Source organism: Nicotiana sylvestris, chromosome 5 (genome assembly GCF_000393655.2).
Source record: "Nicotiana sylvestris chromosome 5, ASM39365v2, whole genome shotgun sequence".
NCBI lineage: Eukaryota > Viridiplantae > Streptophyta > Magnoliopsida > Solanales > Solanaceae > Nicotiana > Nicotiana sylvestris.
In genome coordinates this window covers 11,939,579-11,953,196 of record NC_091061.1, presented here as the reverse complement: position 1 = coordinate 11,953,196, position 13,618 = coordinate 11,939,579, and the positions used below count along the sequence as shown (strand labels likewise).

The following is a 13,618-nucleotide window of genomic DNA, read 5'->3' as shown; positions in this document are numbered from 1 at the left end:
GTGGTTAAGATTTGTTTCAGATCTTTTTTACATCTTCTTATCTTCCCATCAATATATAATGTACTTTACTTTTCTTCAAGCTTATACTAGAGTGAATTCATTCATTTTACGTGTAATTCTCGAGGCTAAGGTTTATGTCCTCCTCTGTATATTCTTTTAGGTTTTTTTATAATCATATAAGGTCTCGTCAAACCCCACATTACCACGGGTCAGTATAGCCGAGTGTTCGGCTTGAATTAAAAAAAGTAATGTAAAAGTTGCAATGTTGCATTCACTTGTCTTTGAGGTGCTTGTTTTAGAAATTACTATAAATAGAAGCTATTTCCCAATAGGCTAAACCAGAGAACAGAGTAGTCAATCATCCTCTGCTCTCCTTAGTCCTTCTTATAGGACTATATTTTAAGCTATATTTATCAAATTTCATTCTTCTTTTCCTTAAAAATGGACTGTACTAACTGCCATACATCCTTACAAATCCCAAATGGTGTTCAGTCCATTCGCTGTGCCGTCTGCCATGCAGTCTGTCGCATTGGCAGTCGGCTACAGCTACTAGCCAACAAGTACCATTATCCTCAGCTCCCTTCGCCTTTTGGCCGAAAGAGAGCTGTGGTTATTGGTATTGCTTATAAAAATACTGACGATGAGCTCGAGGGATGTATCAATGATGCCAAATGTATGAAATACTTGCTTGTCAATCGATTCAAGTTCCCTCAAGACTCCATCCTTATGCTCACCGGTAAAATATTCTTTCTCTCTCCTTATTAAGTACTCTCTTCGTCCCAATCTGTTCGATGCAGTTCAAATTTCGAGAGTCAAATAATTTTTGTAACATAATTTTCTATCCTAACTTCAAATCTTCATTTCTTGGAATATACTTACAGAAGAAGAAAGAGATAAAAAGAGGATACCAACAAAACATAATATAATGAAGGCAATATCCTGGCTTATGCAAGGTGTTAGAGCTGGAGATTCTCTGGTATTTCATTTTTCTGGTCATGGTTCACAGCAAGAGAATGACACTGGAGATGAGATTGATGGTTACGACGAAACACTTTGCCCTTTGGATTATGAAACACAAGGAGAGATTGTTGATGATGAACTAAATGCAATACTCGTCAACCCTCTTCCTCCTGGTGTGAAGCTTCATGCCATAATAGATGCTTGTCACAGTGGCACTATGCTTGATTTGCCGTTCCTTTGTAGGACGGGCAGGTTTGTAGAACTACGAATTTTTATTCCACTTAATGCTCAAATGTTTATTTGTCCTGATTTTTTTATCATATTTGATTTTCCTATCACTTGAAGGAAAGAGCAACATGTTTAGTATAATTGAGTTTTTCTTTTCCCAGAAGTAAATTATAAATTTCTCATATTTGGCTAGTCCTTTTTCTTGGAGGAAAAGGTTTGGACTTCTATAAATTAAGGATTATTCTTTTTCATTTAGTATCATCCATAATGTAGTCTTTAAGGGTTTTAAGAGTCTTGTTTCGGGGGAGATATTCTGAGATAGGTGTTATGCTGTCACTTGTGTTTACCTTTTTCTGAGATATTCTCTCGATATTTTGTACTCTCTTTTTTTATACAGTGGATAACTCATCTCCGCCTGTAGACGTAGGTCAATTGACCTGTTTATGTCTAAAGGGCAGCCCAATGCACTAAGCTCCCGCTATGTGCGGGCTCCAGGAAGGGTCAGACCACAAAGGTCTATCGCGCAACCTTACTCTACATTTCTGCTTGAGACTATTTCCACGGCTCGAAACCGTGACCTCCTGATCACGTGACAACAACTTTATCAGTTACGCCAAGCGACCTGTTTGTGTCTCTTTTGATATATTTTGTTATCTAATTTATCGTCGTTCAAGGCTTGCTTTGCTACCTTCCGCATGACACCTGATTATTTCGATCCTAATATATTTCACTCTCCCTTCGGTTAGTTGATATAATAGAGTTTTATGGATACAGAAATGGACGATATGTATGGGAAGATCATCGTCCTCCTTCAGGTGTATGGAAAGGAACAAATGGAGGAGAGGTTATATCCTTCAGTGGTTGCGACGATCATCAAAACTCTCAAGAAACAGAAGTAAAATTCTTTTTTTTTTCCATCTTTGTTTTGATCTTTCTTTCAAATAAATAGAGTTAATCAACCTAAGCAAAGCTAATTGAATGACTTAAAATTGATAAACAGAATTTATCCAAGGTCACTTCAACTGGTGCAATGACTTTTTCTTTCATACAAGCAATTGAAAGTGGACAAGGAACAACATATGGGAGTATTCTAAATGCAATGAAAACTTCAATCCGCAGATCTAATAGTGATTTAGGAGGCAAAATTGTCTCAACTCTTCTCACAATGTTAATAAATGGAGGAAGCCTTGGCAGTGGGAAAAGACAGGTAGCTTTAGCTTAAAAGTATTCCTTCCGTATCAATTTATACGGCGGTGTTTGAATTTCGAGAGTCAAACCGATTTTTCTTTGATCATGAGTTTTTTCATATGTTGTTTAAAAATTTTGGATTGTTAATTACTATGACTTGCCAATGGTCTTCGGAAACAACTTCTCTCAGAGGCGGAGAGGCGGATTCAGAATTTAGATTTTGTCGGTTCAACTTTTAAGATTTTTAACATTGAACCAATTGTATTTTTACAGTTATGGGTTCAGACCTACCATTTGTTGCAATTTTAATAAATTTTACACATAAATTTATGTTCCGCGGCAAAAGTACTGGGTTAAGATGAACCTGGCGGCCATACTCTACATCCGCCCCTGTCCTTTCTACCTTCACAAGGTAGGGGTAAGGTTTGCGTACACACTATCCTTCTCAGACCCCACTTGCGGGATTATATCGGATATTTTATTGTTGTTGTAATTATTATGACTTGTAGTACTTTTTAGGTATGTAGTTTCCAAATATGTACACATTTTATTTCAAAATCATTAACAATTTTATGTTCGACTTGGTAAAAATTTAATTGATTCTTGAAATCCAAACACGTTAATTGGGACAGATGGAGTAATATTTTATAGAAATTGTATTGTTCTACAAGTGTAAGGGGATGAATAAATATTTTCACCTTTTGGTTGCAGGATCCCCAGTTGACTGCTAATGAGCCATTTGATGTGTACACCAAGCCGTTTTCGTTGTAATAATATCTTGAGCAACTCTGCTTTTCATATAGTTTGGGTGCATAGATACTGATTGGAGTATAAATAAAGAGTATCTCTTTGTATTTTCAGCTTTAACATCTGGATAATAGTCTTTGTTTCCTATTAGTGGGAAGTTTTAGTACAAGAAATATTTGTGTGAAGGCAGCTAAAGCTACAGTATTGACTCTTCTTAATTTAATAGACTCTTGAATCAAACAGAAGTATCAACTGCAGGAATGCAATGTATATTGAAAGTAAATGATCCCAAAAGTTATGGCGAAGTAATGAGTATTGGTTGTTAGGTCGTTTCCTATATACCAATGAAATTTCAAACCAATCGGAATTCTATCAAAAAAATTCTACAAAATGAGCATGTACTAATGCACGGGAAAAATAGATATAATTATAAATTTGTATTGCATGATCCTAAAACACCAAAAAAGAATAGAAAATCTTGGTGAAGCGATGAGTATTTGTCACTAGGCCGTTTCCTATAGACTTACAAATTCTCAGGTCAATCAGAGTCCGTCAAAAAAAAATTACAAAACTAATATACACAAAAACAAAAGTGAATATAATCACAAATTGATGTTGCATGAGCATGAAATGCCATAAAATGATCCAGAAAGTCATGACGAAGCAATGCGTATTGGTTATAGGCCGCTTCTGATGGACCTACGAAAATTCAGGCCAATTTGACTTCCTCAAAAAAAAATCTACAAAATCAGCATGTATTAATACACACGAAAAAGTAAATACAATTACAAATTTGTGTTGCATAACCCTAGAACACCAAAAATCGTAGAGGAGAAAACTAATGGAAAAGAAAAGAAATTAATTGACATCAATACTTATGCACTATGTATATTTGGTTAACTGAAACATTTTAACTCAATTTTATTCTTTATAAGCTCATTTTTAGTCACACAAATGTCGATAGCTTGTTTAAACCATGAGTTTCAATAATTTACCTTTCTTCTTAACTAAACTTCGTGTCCATACAACACTTAAATTGGGAGAGGGATAATACACTAACCATTTTTTTGAAATAAAGGAAGATATTGATAAAATAAAATTACATCATCATTACATAATCCCTGAGGACATTAGCATTGCCAAACTTGGCAAGTTTGTTACAAACACTAGTGACAACATACTTAACGTTATTACTAGATCCATGCTTGTCCTTTGACAATTGATATTCAACAAAACAAGGTGGACAAGCATGGTAAAAATATCTAAAAGATTTGAAATTTTTCACTGTTTCCTTCGCCAAGAGATGGGCCACTTCATTTCCTTCCCTGAAGTTATGCATTAGGGTTGGGAGCTTCAACTGGTACATTAACCACCTGTATTCAAAAATTAGATTAGAGAGGTTATGGTTGTTCTCATAGAGGAGGTTTATGATTTCCGTTGAGTCTGTCTCTATCTCTATCTTGGGGAACTTCATTTCCCGAGCAATTTTAAACCTTCATGAAGAGACATTAGTTCACTTTGCATGACTGATGCTGCATATGTTGATTTGTAGAAGCCAATGGCTCAATCTCTATTGCTGTTTTTAAAGACACCACCTAGACCAGCTTCTAGCGTGGATTTGGAAAAGGCAGCATCAATGTTTAGCTTAATAGTATTCACTGGGGGTTTATTCCATTTGATCTCAATTAAAAACCGGTTTTCCTTGAATGGGTTTTTTTCAGTGAAGGAATTGTATTCCCAAGCTTGATGTAAGACATTAGTGGGTTGAACATCATAGTTTAGATTGTTAATGTTATTGTTGTTTCTACTTTTCCAGATACTCCAAATAGAGAAATGAAAGTTGTTTTCCAACTAGTAACATTCTTGCTATTGTGAATAAATATTTCTTTTAGGCTAATTATCCAGTGAGGGGCGCCATCTAAATGATGAATGGGGATACCCATATTCTTCCAAAAATATCAAGTGCCAGGGCAGTGGAGGAAAATATGTTGCGCATCTTCTAAGTTTTCTCTACATATTGTGCATGTGTTATTTATATTGATGACATTGTAGAATAAAAAAGCTCTGCAAGGTATATGGTTATGCATGCATTGTCAAAGGAAGATTTTAATTTTGTTTGGACAGTGTAAGTCCCAAATCCAATCAAAGGTGGAGTTTGAGGTGTTAGTTGTATTTTTAAGATTATAACAAGATTTAGTAGAAAAGAGTCCATTAGAATTGGCACCCAACCTCATAATATCTCTTTTGAAGACCTTATTAGGAATAGGTGTTGTGAAATTTTTTATTATTATATTGCAAGGTAAATCAAACGAAATACTTGAAAGGTCCCATTTGTCTTCCTTATTAATATCTTTTATTGTAATATTAAGATCTTCTTTACTAAGAGGTCTTATATGGAGTTTCTTAAAGTTTTGGAGTTGTGGACCCATTTGGAGGTCCATATGTTTGATTTTTGAATGAAGGTAAGGGTTCCATAAGATGCCCACATTGCAAATTTTTCAACCTTTTAGAATAGATTTCTAAATGAAAGAAGTATTGTTTGGCATATTTGTGCGAGATGAGTTGTGACCACGGGGTACTAGGGTTTTGCAAAAGTCTCCATGTGGGTCCTGTTAGCAGGACTATGTTCTGTGAAGCTGCTTGGCGTGTGCCAAGTCCACCCTCAGTTTTACTACTAGTGATGGTTTTCCAATTGACTAATAGCCTGTTTGGTCAAGCTGGAGAAATCAGCTTATTTTGAGAAGTGCTTTTTTCAAAAGTGCTTTCGAAAAAAGTACTTTTGGAGAGAAGCAATTTGTGTTTGGCTAATCAGTCTGAAAAGCACTTTTGAGAAATAATTTGTGTTTGGCCAAGCTTTTTAGAAAGTGCTTTTAAGTGTCAAATTACGAATAAGGACATGAATAGATTTACTTAATAATTAATATTATAAGTAAATAAATAATATCAAAATTTTGTTATTACATGCAATAATTAAAAAAATTCATTTTATTTAAGTAAAATATGAAAATAAAATTAAAAAGTACTTAATTCTTTTAATATAAGTTAAATATATTAAAATTCCTTCAACAAATATAAAAGCATTCACCCCTAAAGTCACTATATATTAGAAAGTTTTCCTAAAAATAAGAAGAAATATTTATAAATTAATATCCTAAGTATTAGGTTTAAGGGTTATTTTGGTATATACTATATTTTATTAAGGGTAATTTAGGTAAGAAGAAAAGCCAAAACTGCTTCTGTTTCTGCTTTTGGAAAGAAGCTACTTTTTCTGCTTCTCTGAAACTGCTTCTGCTTCTTCCCAAAAGCACTTTTTTTCCCAAATAAGCTTGGCCAAACACCTCAAATTAGGAAAAAAAAGTGCTTTTGGGAAAAAAAGTATTTTTTTTCCTCTTGAGAAGCTTGGCCAAACAGGCTATAAGTGAAGTTTCTTAGAAGTCTTGGTGCTACCCCAAATGAAATCTCTTTGAATTTTATCAATTTGGTTGAGGATTTTTACTGGGAGATAAGTATATTGCATGGAATGTGTGGGGATAACATTAAGGGTGATGGTGGCAAGGGTTGTTCTACGAGCCATATTGAGGAAGGAACATTTCCAATGAGACATTTTGTTATGCAATTTGTCCACTAAAAATTGAAAGTCTCTAGGCTTAGGTCTGTGATTTAAGATAGGAAAACCCAAGTATTTCCCAATTCATGACTAACTTCAATGCCAAAAAGGCTTGAGAAGTAGTTGTAGATGTCCACTGGACATTTTTTTTTGTAGGATGATTTTTGATTTGAGAAAATTGATGGATATGCCCGATTCTAGGCAGAAAAAATCCATGCATGATTAGATGCATTGACCAGTTTTTTTGTTGGCCTTGCCCATTAGAGTGATATCATCCGCAAATAGAACATGAGAGAAGGAGGAGCCTTTATGAGAGATTTTAATCGGGTCCCAATGTAAAATATCTATTTGGTAATTAATAAGTCTTGAGAGTAACTCTAGACAAAGAATGAAGATATAAGCGGATGGGGGGTCTCCTTGACGGATACCCCAACTAGGACTAAAAAAATCTGTAGTGGTACCATTAACAAGAACTCTCATTGAGCTGGTACAATATAATGCATTATTAAATTAGAGATTTTTGGGGGGAATTTGAAAATTTTAAGGGTTCTATAGACAGAGGACCATTCAAGTCAATCAAACACTTTTTCTAGGTCAATTTTAATCAGCATGTCAGGGTTTGAATTTCTAGTTTTACGAAGGTTATTCATTAATTCCTGAATGATAATAGCGTTGTCACTAGCTCTTCTATTTTTAATGAAGCTGGATTGAAGAGGACTAATGAGGTAGGGTAGGATAGGTTTGATCCTGTTGGCAATTACTTTAGTGATTATTTTGTAAGAGGTATTACAGAGACCAATAGATCTAAAAATTTTGAGATTGTTTGCATTAGAAAATTTTGGGATGGCATACAAAAGTTTCGTTTATACCAATAGGCAGTGTTTGTGTTTCAAAGACCTTATGGTAGTAATTATTAACTTTTGATGATGTGCCAGTATTTTTGATAGAAAAAAGGGTGAATTCCATCCGGCCCAGGAGCTTTGAAAGGTTTAAAAGAAAAAACTGTCTTGGTAATTTCCACATTAGATAAGGGAGTATCAAGACTACTTAAATCAATATTATTGTAACAAGTAGGATCATTGAGGATAGCCTTTCTATGAGTGATGGATTTAGAGGTGGTGAATGAATTTTCAAAGAATTTAAGGGTGTGATCTAATATTAATTTAGGGTCAGGGATCCATTCATCATTGTTGTTGGTGAACTACATAATAGCATTATGACGATTACGATTTGAGGCCATTAAGTGATAGAATCTAGTATTGGCGTTGCCATCATTTAGGCAAGAAATTCTAGAGCGTAATTTTCAAAAGTCTTGTTCCATTTTAAGAATATTATTGTATTCTAGTTGAAGTTAAGATTCTAAATCTTGTAAGAAGTAGCTTCTTTGGTATGAGGGAGAAGATTGAATCCCATCAAGCCTAGCTAGAAGTCTTTTTTTATTTTTTGAAGATATCCCCAAAGGTATCATTTTTCCAATAAATCACAGTGTCCTTGAAAGAAATTTGAGCATCAATTAAGTTAATATTAGACCAATATTATTTAACAATATTGATGAAGTCTGGATGCCTGTACCAAATAGTTTCTAATCTAAAAGGTTTATTAATAAAATTGACACTTTTAGAAGTTAGTTGAACTAAAAGGGGGTTATGGTCAGAGTGAGTTCTGGGTAGGTGAATGACCATAGCCTTGGGAAAAAGGGATAGCCAACTATTATTGACAAAAATTCTATCTAATCTTTCCATAATTAACCCTCTAGATTTTTTCCTATTGTTGGACCAAGTATATTTACACCATTTATATCCAAGGTCCATTAGATTACACTTGTTAATGTTATCCCATAAGGTGTTACTCCGCATACGGTTGATGAGGTTACCACAAAATTTGTCATTTGCACTAAAGATATCGTTAAAGTCCCCTCCTAGAAGCCAATACCTCGTATTATAATTATGGATATTTTCAATATTGTTCCATAGAGTACGTCTTTTATCTAATTTGGTGCTAGCATATACTGTGGAAAATAACCAACAACTTTGAAAAGGGGTTACCTCAACAGTGGCATCGATCTCTTGGTTTCTTCTGACAAAGTCATGAACTTTCACAATTCTAGCATCCCATATAATCACCATTCCCCCAGCTTGACCCTTCGATGGAACCTCAATCATTTCCGTAAATGGGAAGCCATTCAAAAGGGTGATATGATTTTCCATACGAGTTTCTAGCAGAGTAACCATGCAAGGTTTATGAGTATCAACCATTTCCCTAAAGTTGATACGAAAGTTATCGTTGTTACCACCACGAATATTCCAGATGATTATGTTAGTTGGTCTATACATCATTGTTGCATGGTTGTTGTTTGAGCCATTCTCCATTCTTGCATGGAGCATTGGGTTCCTCCTCAAAGAGGGAACAAGTATCATTGCATGGCTCCCCACTGTTGGGTCTTGTGGTGGCCTGATGTCCATTGAGCACTTGTATAAGGCTGAGGGGCAACTGAGAACATACCTCTTCTCTTGAATCTCCCTGAAGAGATAGAGTTTTACTTCATTTAGACTTGAGAATTCTATTATCTCTTCTGATCCTAGTAAATTCATTTCTTCTACATTCCCTACTTGAGGTTCTTCTTGTTCTTGCACATTGGGATTGGTTGGTTGTGGTGGTGGATTGTTTACTGGAGGATCTGCTTGAGGTTGGTTCTGAAAGAAGTGTGGGGCTGATGCCCAAGGCATGAAAATTGGATTTAGGTTTTGGATCCCCTAGAGGGAAGAAAGGGAGATCTGGTGACATATTCTGTAGCTGGAAGGGATTGAAGTGAGGTGGGAGGTTCTACTGATTCCTCATTGCCTGGGCTTGGTGTGCATTTATTGTAGGAGCTAGTGGGTGGAGTATATTGTTTAGCCAAACATGGTTGAGATAGTTACTCATGGCCATGTGCATTCCTTCGGAAACAAGTTGAGCTAGGAAGTGAGAGTTTTGGAGGATGATCACTATCTCCTGACCATCCAGGATCATGTTGAAGGAGATTCCATAACTCATCAATGCTTGTTCTATCCATAAAAGAGGTTGATGGTCTTGGGGAAGAGGTGGTTGAATGAAAAAGATTGTTTGGTTTCCTTGTTGATTGTTCAAGTTTGGTGGAGGGTTGGCAATTGTGTGAGCTCTTTGATGCCTTAGGATTTGCACAAGTTTGTATCTCCTCCTTTGGGAAATAGGTATTATTGGCATTTTGGTTATCAGATAGGTGGTTTATAGTATCAGTGTTGTTTTGATCGGTGGAAAAGGAAAGCGTTTGGGTAGAGGGATTTTGTAAGTTGCTAATGATTTGGTCTATTTGCATGTCTTGGTTGCTTGTTTGAGATGAGATTTTAAGCGGATTTGCTATAGTAGTAGGGTTAGACACGTGTTGGCTCTTATTGACCAATTGTTCAATTAAGGAGGGCATGCGGGACAGGTGTTGTGGGGCATGGTCTTCTTCCATGCAGTAATTTGGTTCATTATCAATTTGTTTAGAGGAATTGGGGAGATGATTTTCATTTAAATTAGTTTCTTTTCCGTAATTAATAATGGAGGTTTTTGAATGGTTATCCTCTTTATTATCATAATTGCGGGTATGTAACATTTACATGTTGGATAATTCACTCTCCTCCATGAAAGTCATGTGCTATTAGGAGAATTGATTAATGCCACATCCTTATTTCCTAAAAACAAATTATTTTTGTATTACGAAAATCATTAGCCACAGTTTTTATCGGCGGATTCTCCAAGGTGGATAATTTGTTGCTACAGGTAACGTGATTTCTTGGAGAAAAAGTGGAATGATTACTAATTCCTTTAGTATTCCTCGTGATTTGAGTGTAAGAAAGGTTAAAGCTAGTATTAGGGAAATGAGTAGAAGACTTACCTGGTATTGAATGTGGAGGATTTGAGTAAATACCTGGTTTTTGAGTAGTTTCAATACCCCTTTCATTGGTTCTTTTTATCCTGGGGAACTTAACTGTCTGCCAAACTTTACCATATGTTTCATGGATATTATTTGCTTCTTTTAAGTTAGGATTTGATTTTCCTGGAAGGGTGTTCAGCACTGGCAGTGGAAATTTTACATATTGACACCTTGTTGCCACATGGCCTAGTCTTCCGCATTGTTTGCATAGGGTGTTCTCTCCTTCATATCGGATTAATTGCTTGTGATGACCAATGTGGATGAAGGGGATGACTGGAACCTCAAGTAGAAGCTCAATACATAATCTGGCATAACGACCCCTTAACGTAGAGGATGTGCACGCATCCACTTTTAATAATTTACCAATGGTATTTCCAATTCTTGCTAGAATAATACCGTCATAAAACTCGGTTGGTAACTCGGGTAGGCGAACCCATACGGCTGTGAGAGAGTTTTTTTACTTCCGTTGCCACAAAGTTTGGCTTCCATCTTTAGATTGAGAGAAAATGACCAAATATGAACTATGGTCCACTGCTTAGAACCCTGACCATATGTTCCTCGCATTTGAATTTTGTTATGTAATAGTCTGCTCCTAGGTCGATTAGAGGAAAGTTTTTCATGATTTTCCAAACTTCTTGAAATTTTCTTTTGAGAATATGATGTTGGATTTTTTTGCCATGGAGTTTGATAATAAGTGAATATTTCCATGGTTGGTATATATGTTTTGATCTTCCTCTATCAAGTGAATTCTCTGATCTTCAATTAAATTTAAGTTAATGGATAACGGGTTTGTTTCTTGGGGCTTTGTAGCACTACCAACGTATAAAGGGGAGTTAGCAATTATTAGGGAGTGTTGTACCCCTTTAATTAATTTGTCTTTAAAGCTCAGAACCTGTTTATTGGTGTCTTTGCTCAGGATTTTAGTTTCTATATTCGGTGGTTTGGGGGATATGAAAAGATTGGCTGACTGTTTCCATTTCAGTTGGCTTTTGCTATAGTAGGGATGATGAAGATTTGGTTTGTTTTAGTGAGAAGTTAGAGGAAATGTTTTAGAGAGAGAAAGTGGTAATACACTAACCATTAATCGTCTGTCATTAATTTTGTTGCCAAAATCAGACATGCATTAGTATAAATTTGACAACTTGATAACGGTAGATAAACAGGTTCGAGGACGGGGTCGATCATGGCGCAATAGCGGGAGGTTATCCTTAGAAAGACTATTGTCAAGGACGAGCAGCTGGAGGAAAGAAATAACAGTAGGATAGGTTTAGAAATGGACACAAGGAATAGTCCATTGGATATTCCTTATTTTGTACTTTTTAGGGTTTCTTGGGGATATCCCTTATAAATAGGAAGAGATAGAGAAAAAGGGGGATCTTCACTTCTTGATAAGAGCACTTTGTAAAGAGTTGGCCGATAAGAATATACAAATATTGTCTTGTTCATTGATTTTACAACTCCACACACGTTACTCATTCTTGGGAACAAGATCCAAAGATTCCTTATCCATCTTCATTTACTTTTGTCTCACGTTGCTGTCACGAAGGAGAATCACTCAAACCACCTAATATTTGAGTGATAAATTCCTCTTTATTACATTTATTTCCATTGTCTACATTTATTGAATGCTCTTATTACAACATTCATTGATAATTATTGTACACGTGCCTGATCTTCGTTACTCTTAAACGTGGCCGCATTCTATGGATCTGTCCAAGTTCTTTATCAAGATTTTATTATATTTAACTAAGATTCACCCTATATCTTATCATTAATTAGTTTAACACTTTTTGGTCAAACAATATGGCACCGTCTATGGGGAGGTTTTAGTTAAAATTTTAGTTTCTTTAGAATCATAAAGAAGGACAACCATCTTTTTCTCGTTTGCACAAACTAACAATGGCAGAAAAAGGAGATGAAAGACAGAAAGCAATAATGGGTATCACTACCAACATCTTAAACACCATCAACGAGGATGACAAAAAAGACGATGAGAATGTGAAACCAAGTGCTACATCCAGGCGGAGTGATTCACCTCCCCCTAACGGAAGTGTAACCGCTTCACGCGATAAGAAAGCTTCCACGTCCACAGTTGAGGAAGCACCACCAGCTGTGAAAAAATTACTGGAGGAGTGGCTGACAAGTACCCTAAATAACATACTCGACAAACTCATTCAAAGGGCAAACAGAAACGTTGCGCAAGCAGATGCCACAATGATCACCGGCGAACAACCCGCTCCCCAACAGGTAACACTTACACCGTTGTTGATGTAGGTAATAACGCACTTACAACCATTCAAAAGAAAATGGAAGAAATGGAAAACAAGAACAAAGCACTCCATGACCAGACGAGGGAACATCAAAAAAGGGTTAACAAGATATCGGGCGCCCCAAAACTGCTACCAAAACGGGATGTTGGCAGATTCGTCAAACAACCGTATAGCGAGGAGGCAGACCCACATGCCATACCCAATACCTTCAAAATGCTACCGTATTTGAAGATATATGACGGCACCACAGACCCCGAAAATCACATCATCCATTACGTCACAGAGGTAAAAGGCAACGACCTTTCGAAAGAGCAGGTACCATTAGTGTTACTGAAGAAGTTCGGCGAGACCTTAACAGGAGCAGCCTTAACTTGGTACTCACAATTACCAGCACGTTCAATAACAACGTTCGAAGAAATGGCTGACAAGTTCGTCACCGCCCACGCTGGGGTTAAGAAGGCGGAGGCCAGGGTGAATTATATATTCGCAGCAATTGCCTAGCGAGGGACTCAAGGACTTTCTCGCTCGGTTTAACAGGGTAAGAATGAGCTTACCAAACATATTAGAAGGGATGGCGGTGGCAGTTTTCCAAAATGGGCTGAACAAGAATGGGTCGAGAGCGACCAGAAAGTTATTAAGCAGGCTCATGAATACCCTCCCACCACTTAGGAAGAAATTCAC

General features: G+C 36.3%; 1 protein-coding gene across 1 annotated transcript; it reads left to right on the top strand.

Annotated features, from left to right (window-relative positions):
• Positions 1 to 330: 330 nt before the first annotated feature.
• On the top strand, positions 331 to 3,308 carry LOC104237417 (metacaspase-1-like). Its single transcript, XM_009791571.2, has 5 exons — positions 331 to 736; positions 882 to 1,212; positions 1,963 to 2,083; positions 2,189 to 2,395; positions 3,088 to 3,308. Exons 1-5 carry the CDS (start codon positions 442 to 444, stop codon positions 3,145 to 3,147), a joined length of 1,014 nt encoding a protein of 337 aa, XP_009789873.1. The 5' UTR covers positions 331 to 441; the 3' UTR covers positions 3,148 to 3,308.
• Positions 3,309 to 13,618: the final 10,310 nt, after the last annotated feature.

Coding starts and splice junctions, on each gene's coding strand:
- LOC104237417 (XM_009791571.2), top strand. CDS start 442: ATGGACTGTACTAACTGCCATACATCCTTACAAATCCCAAATGGTGTT. Junction 737..881: donor CTCCATCCTTATGCTCACCG/GTAAAATATTCT, acceptor ATATACTTACAG/AAGAAGAAAGAGATAAAAAG. Junction 1,213..1,962: donor TTCCTTTGTAGGACGGGCAG/GTTTGTAGAACT, acceptor TTATGGATACAG/AAATGGACGATATGTATGGG.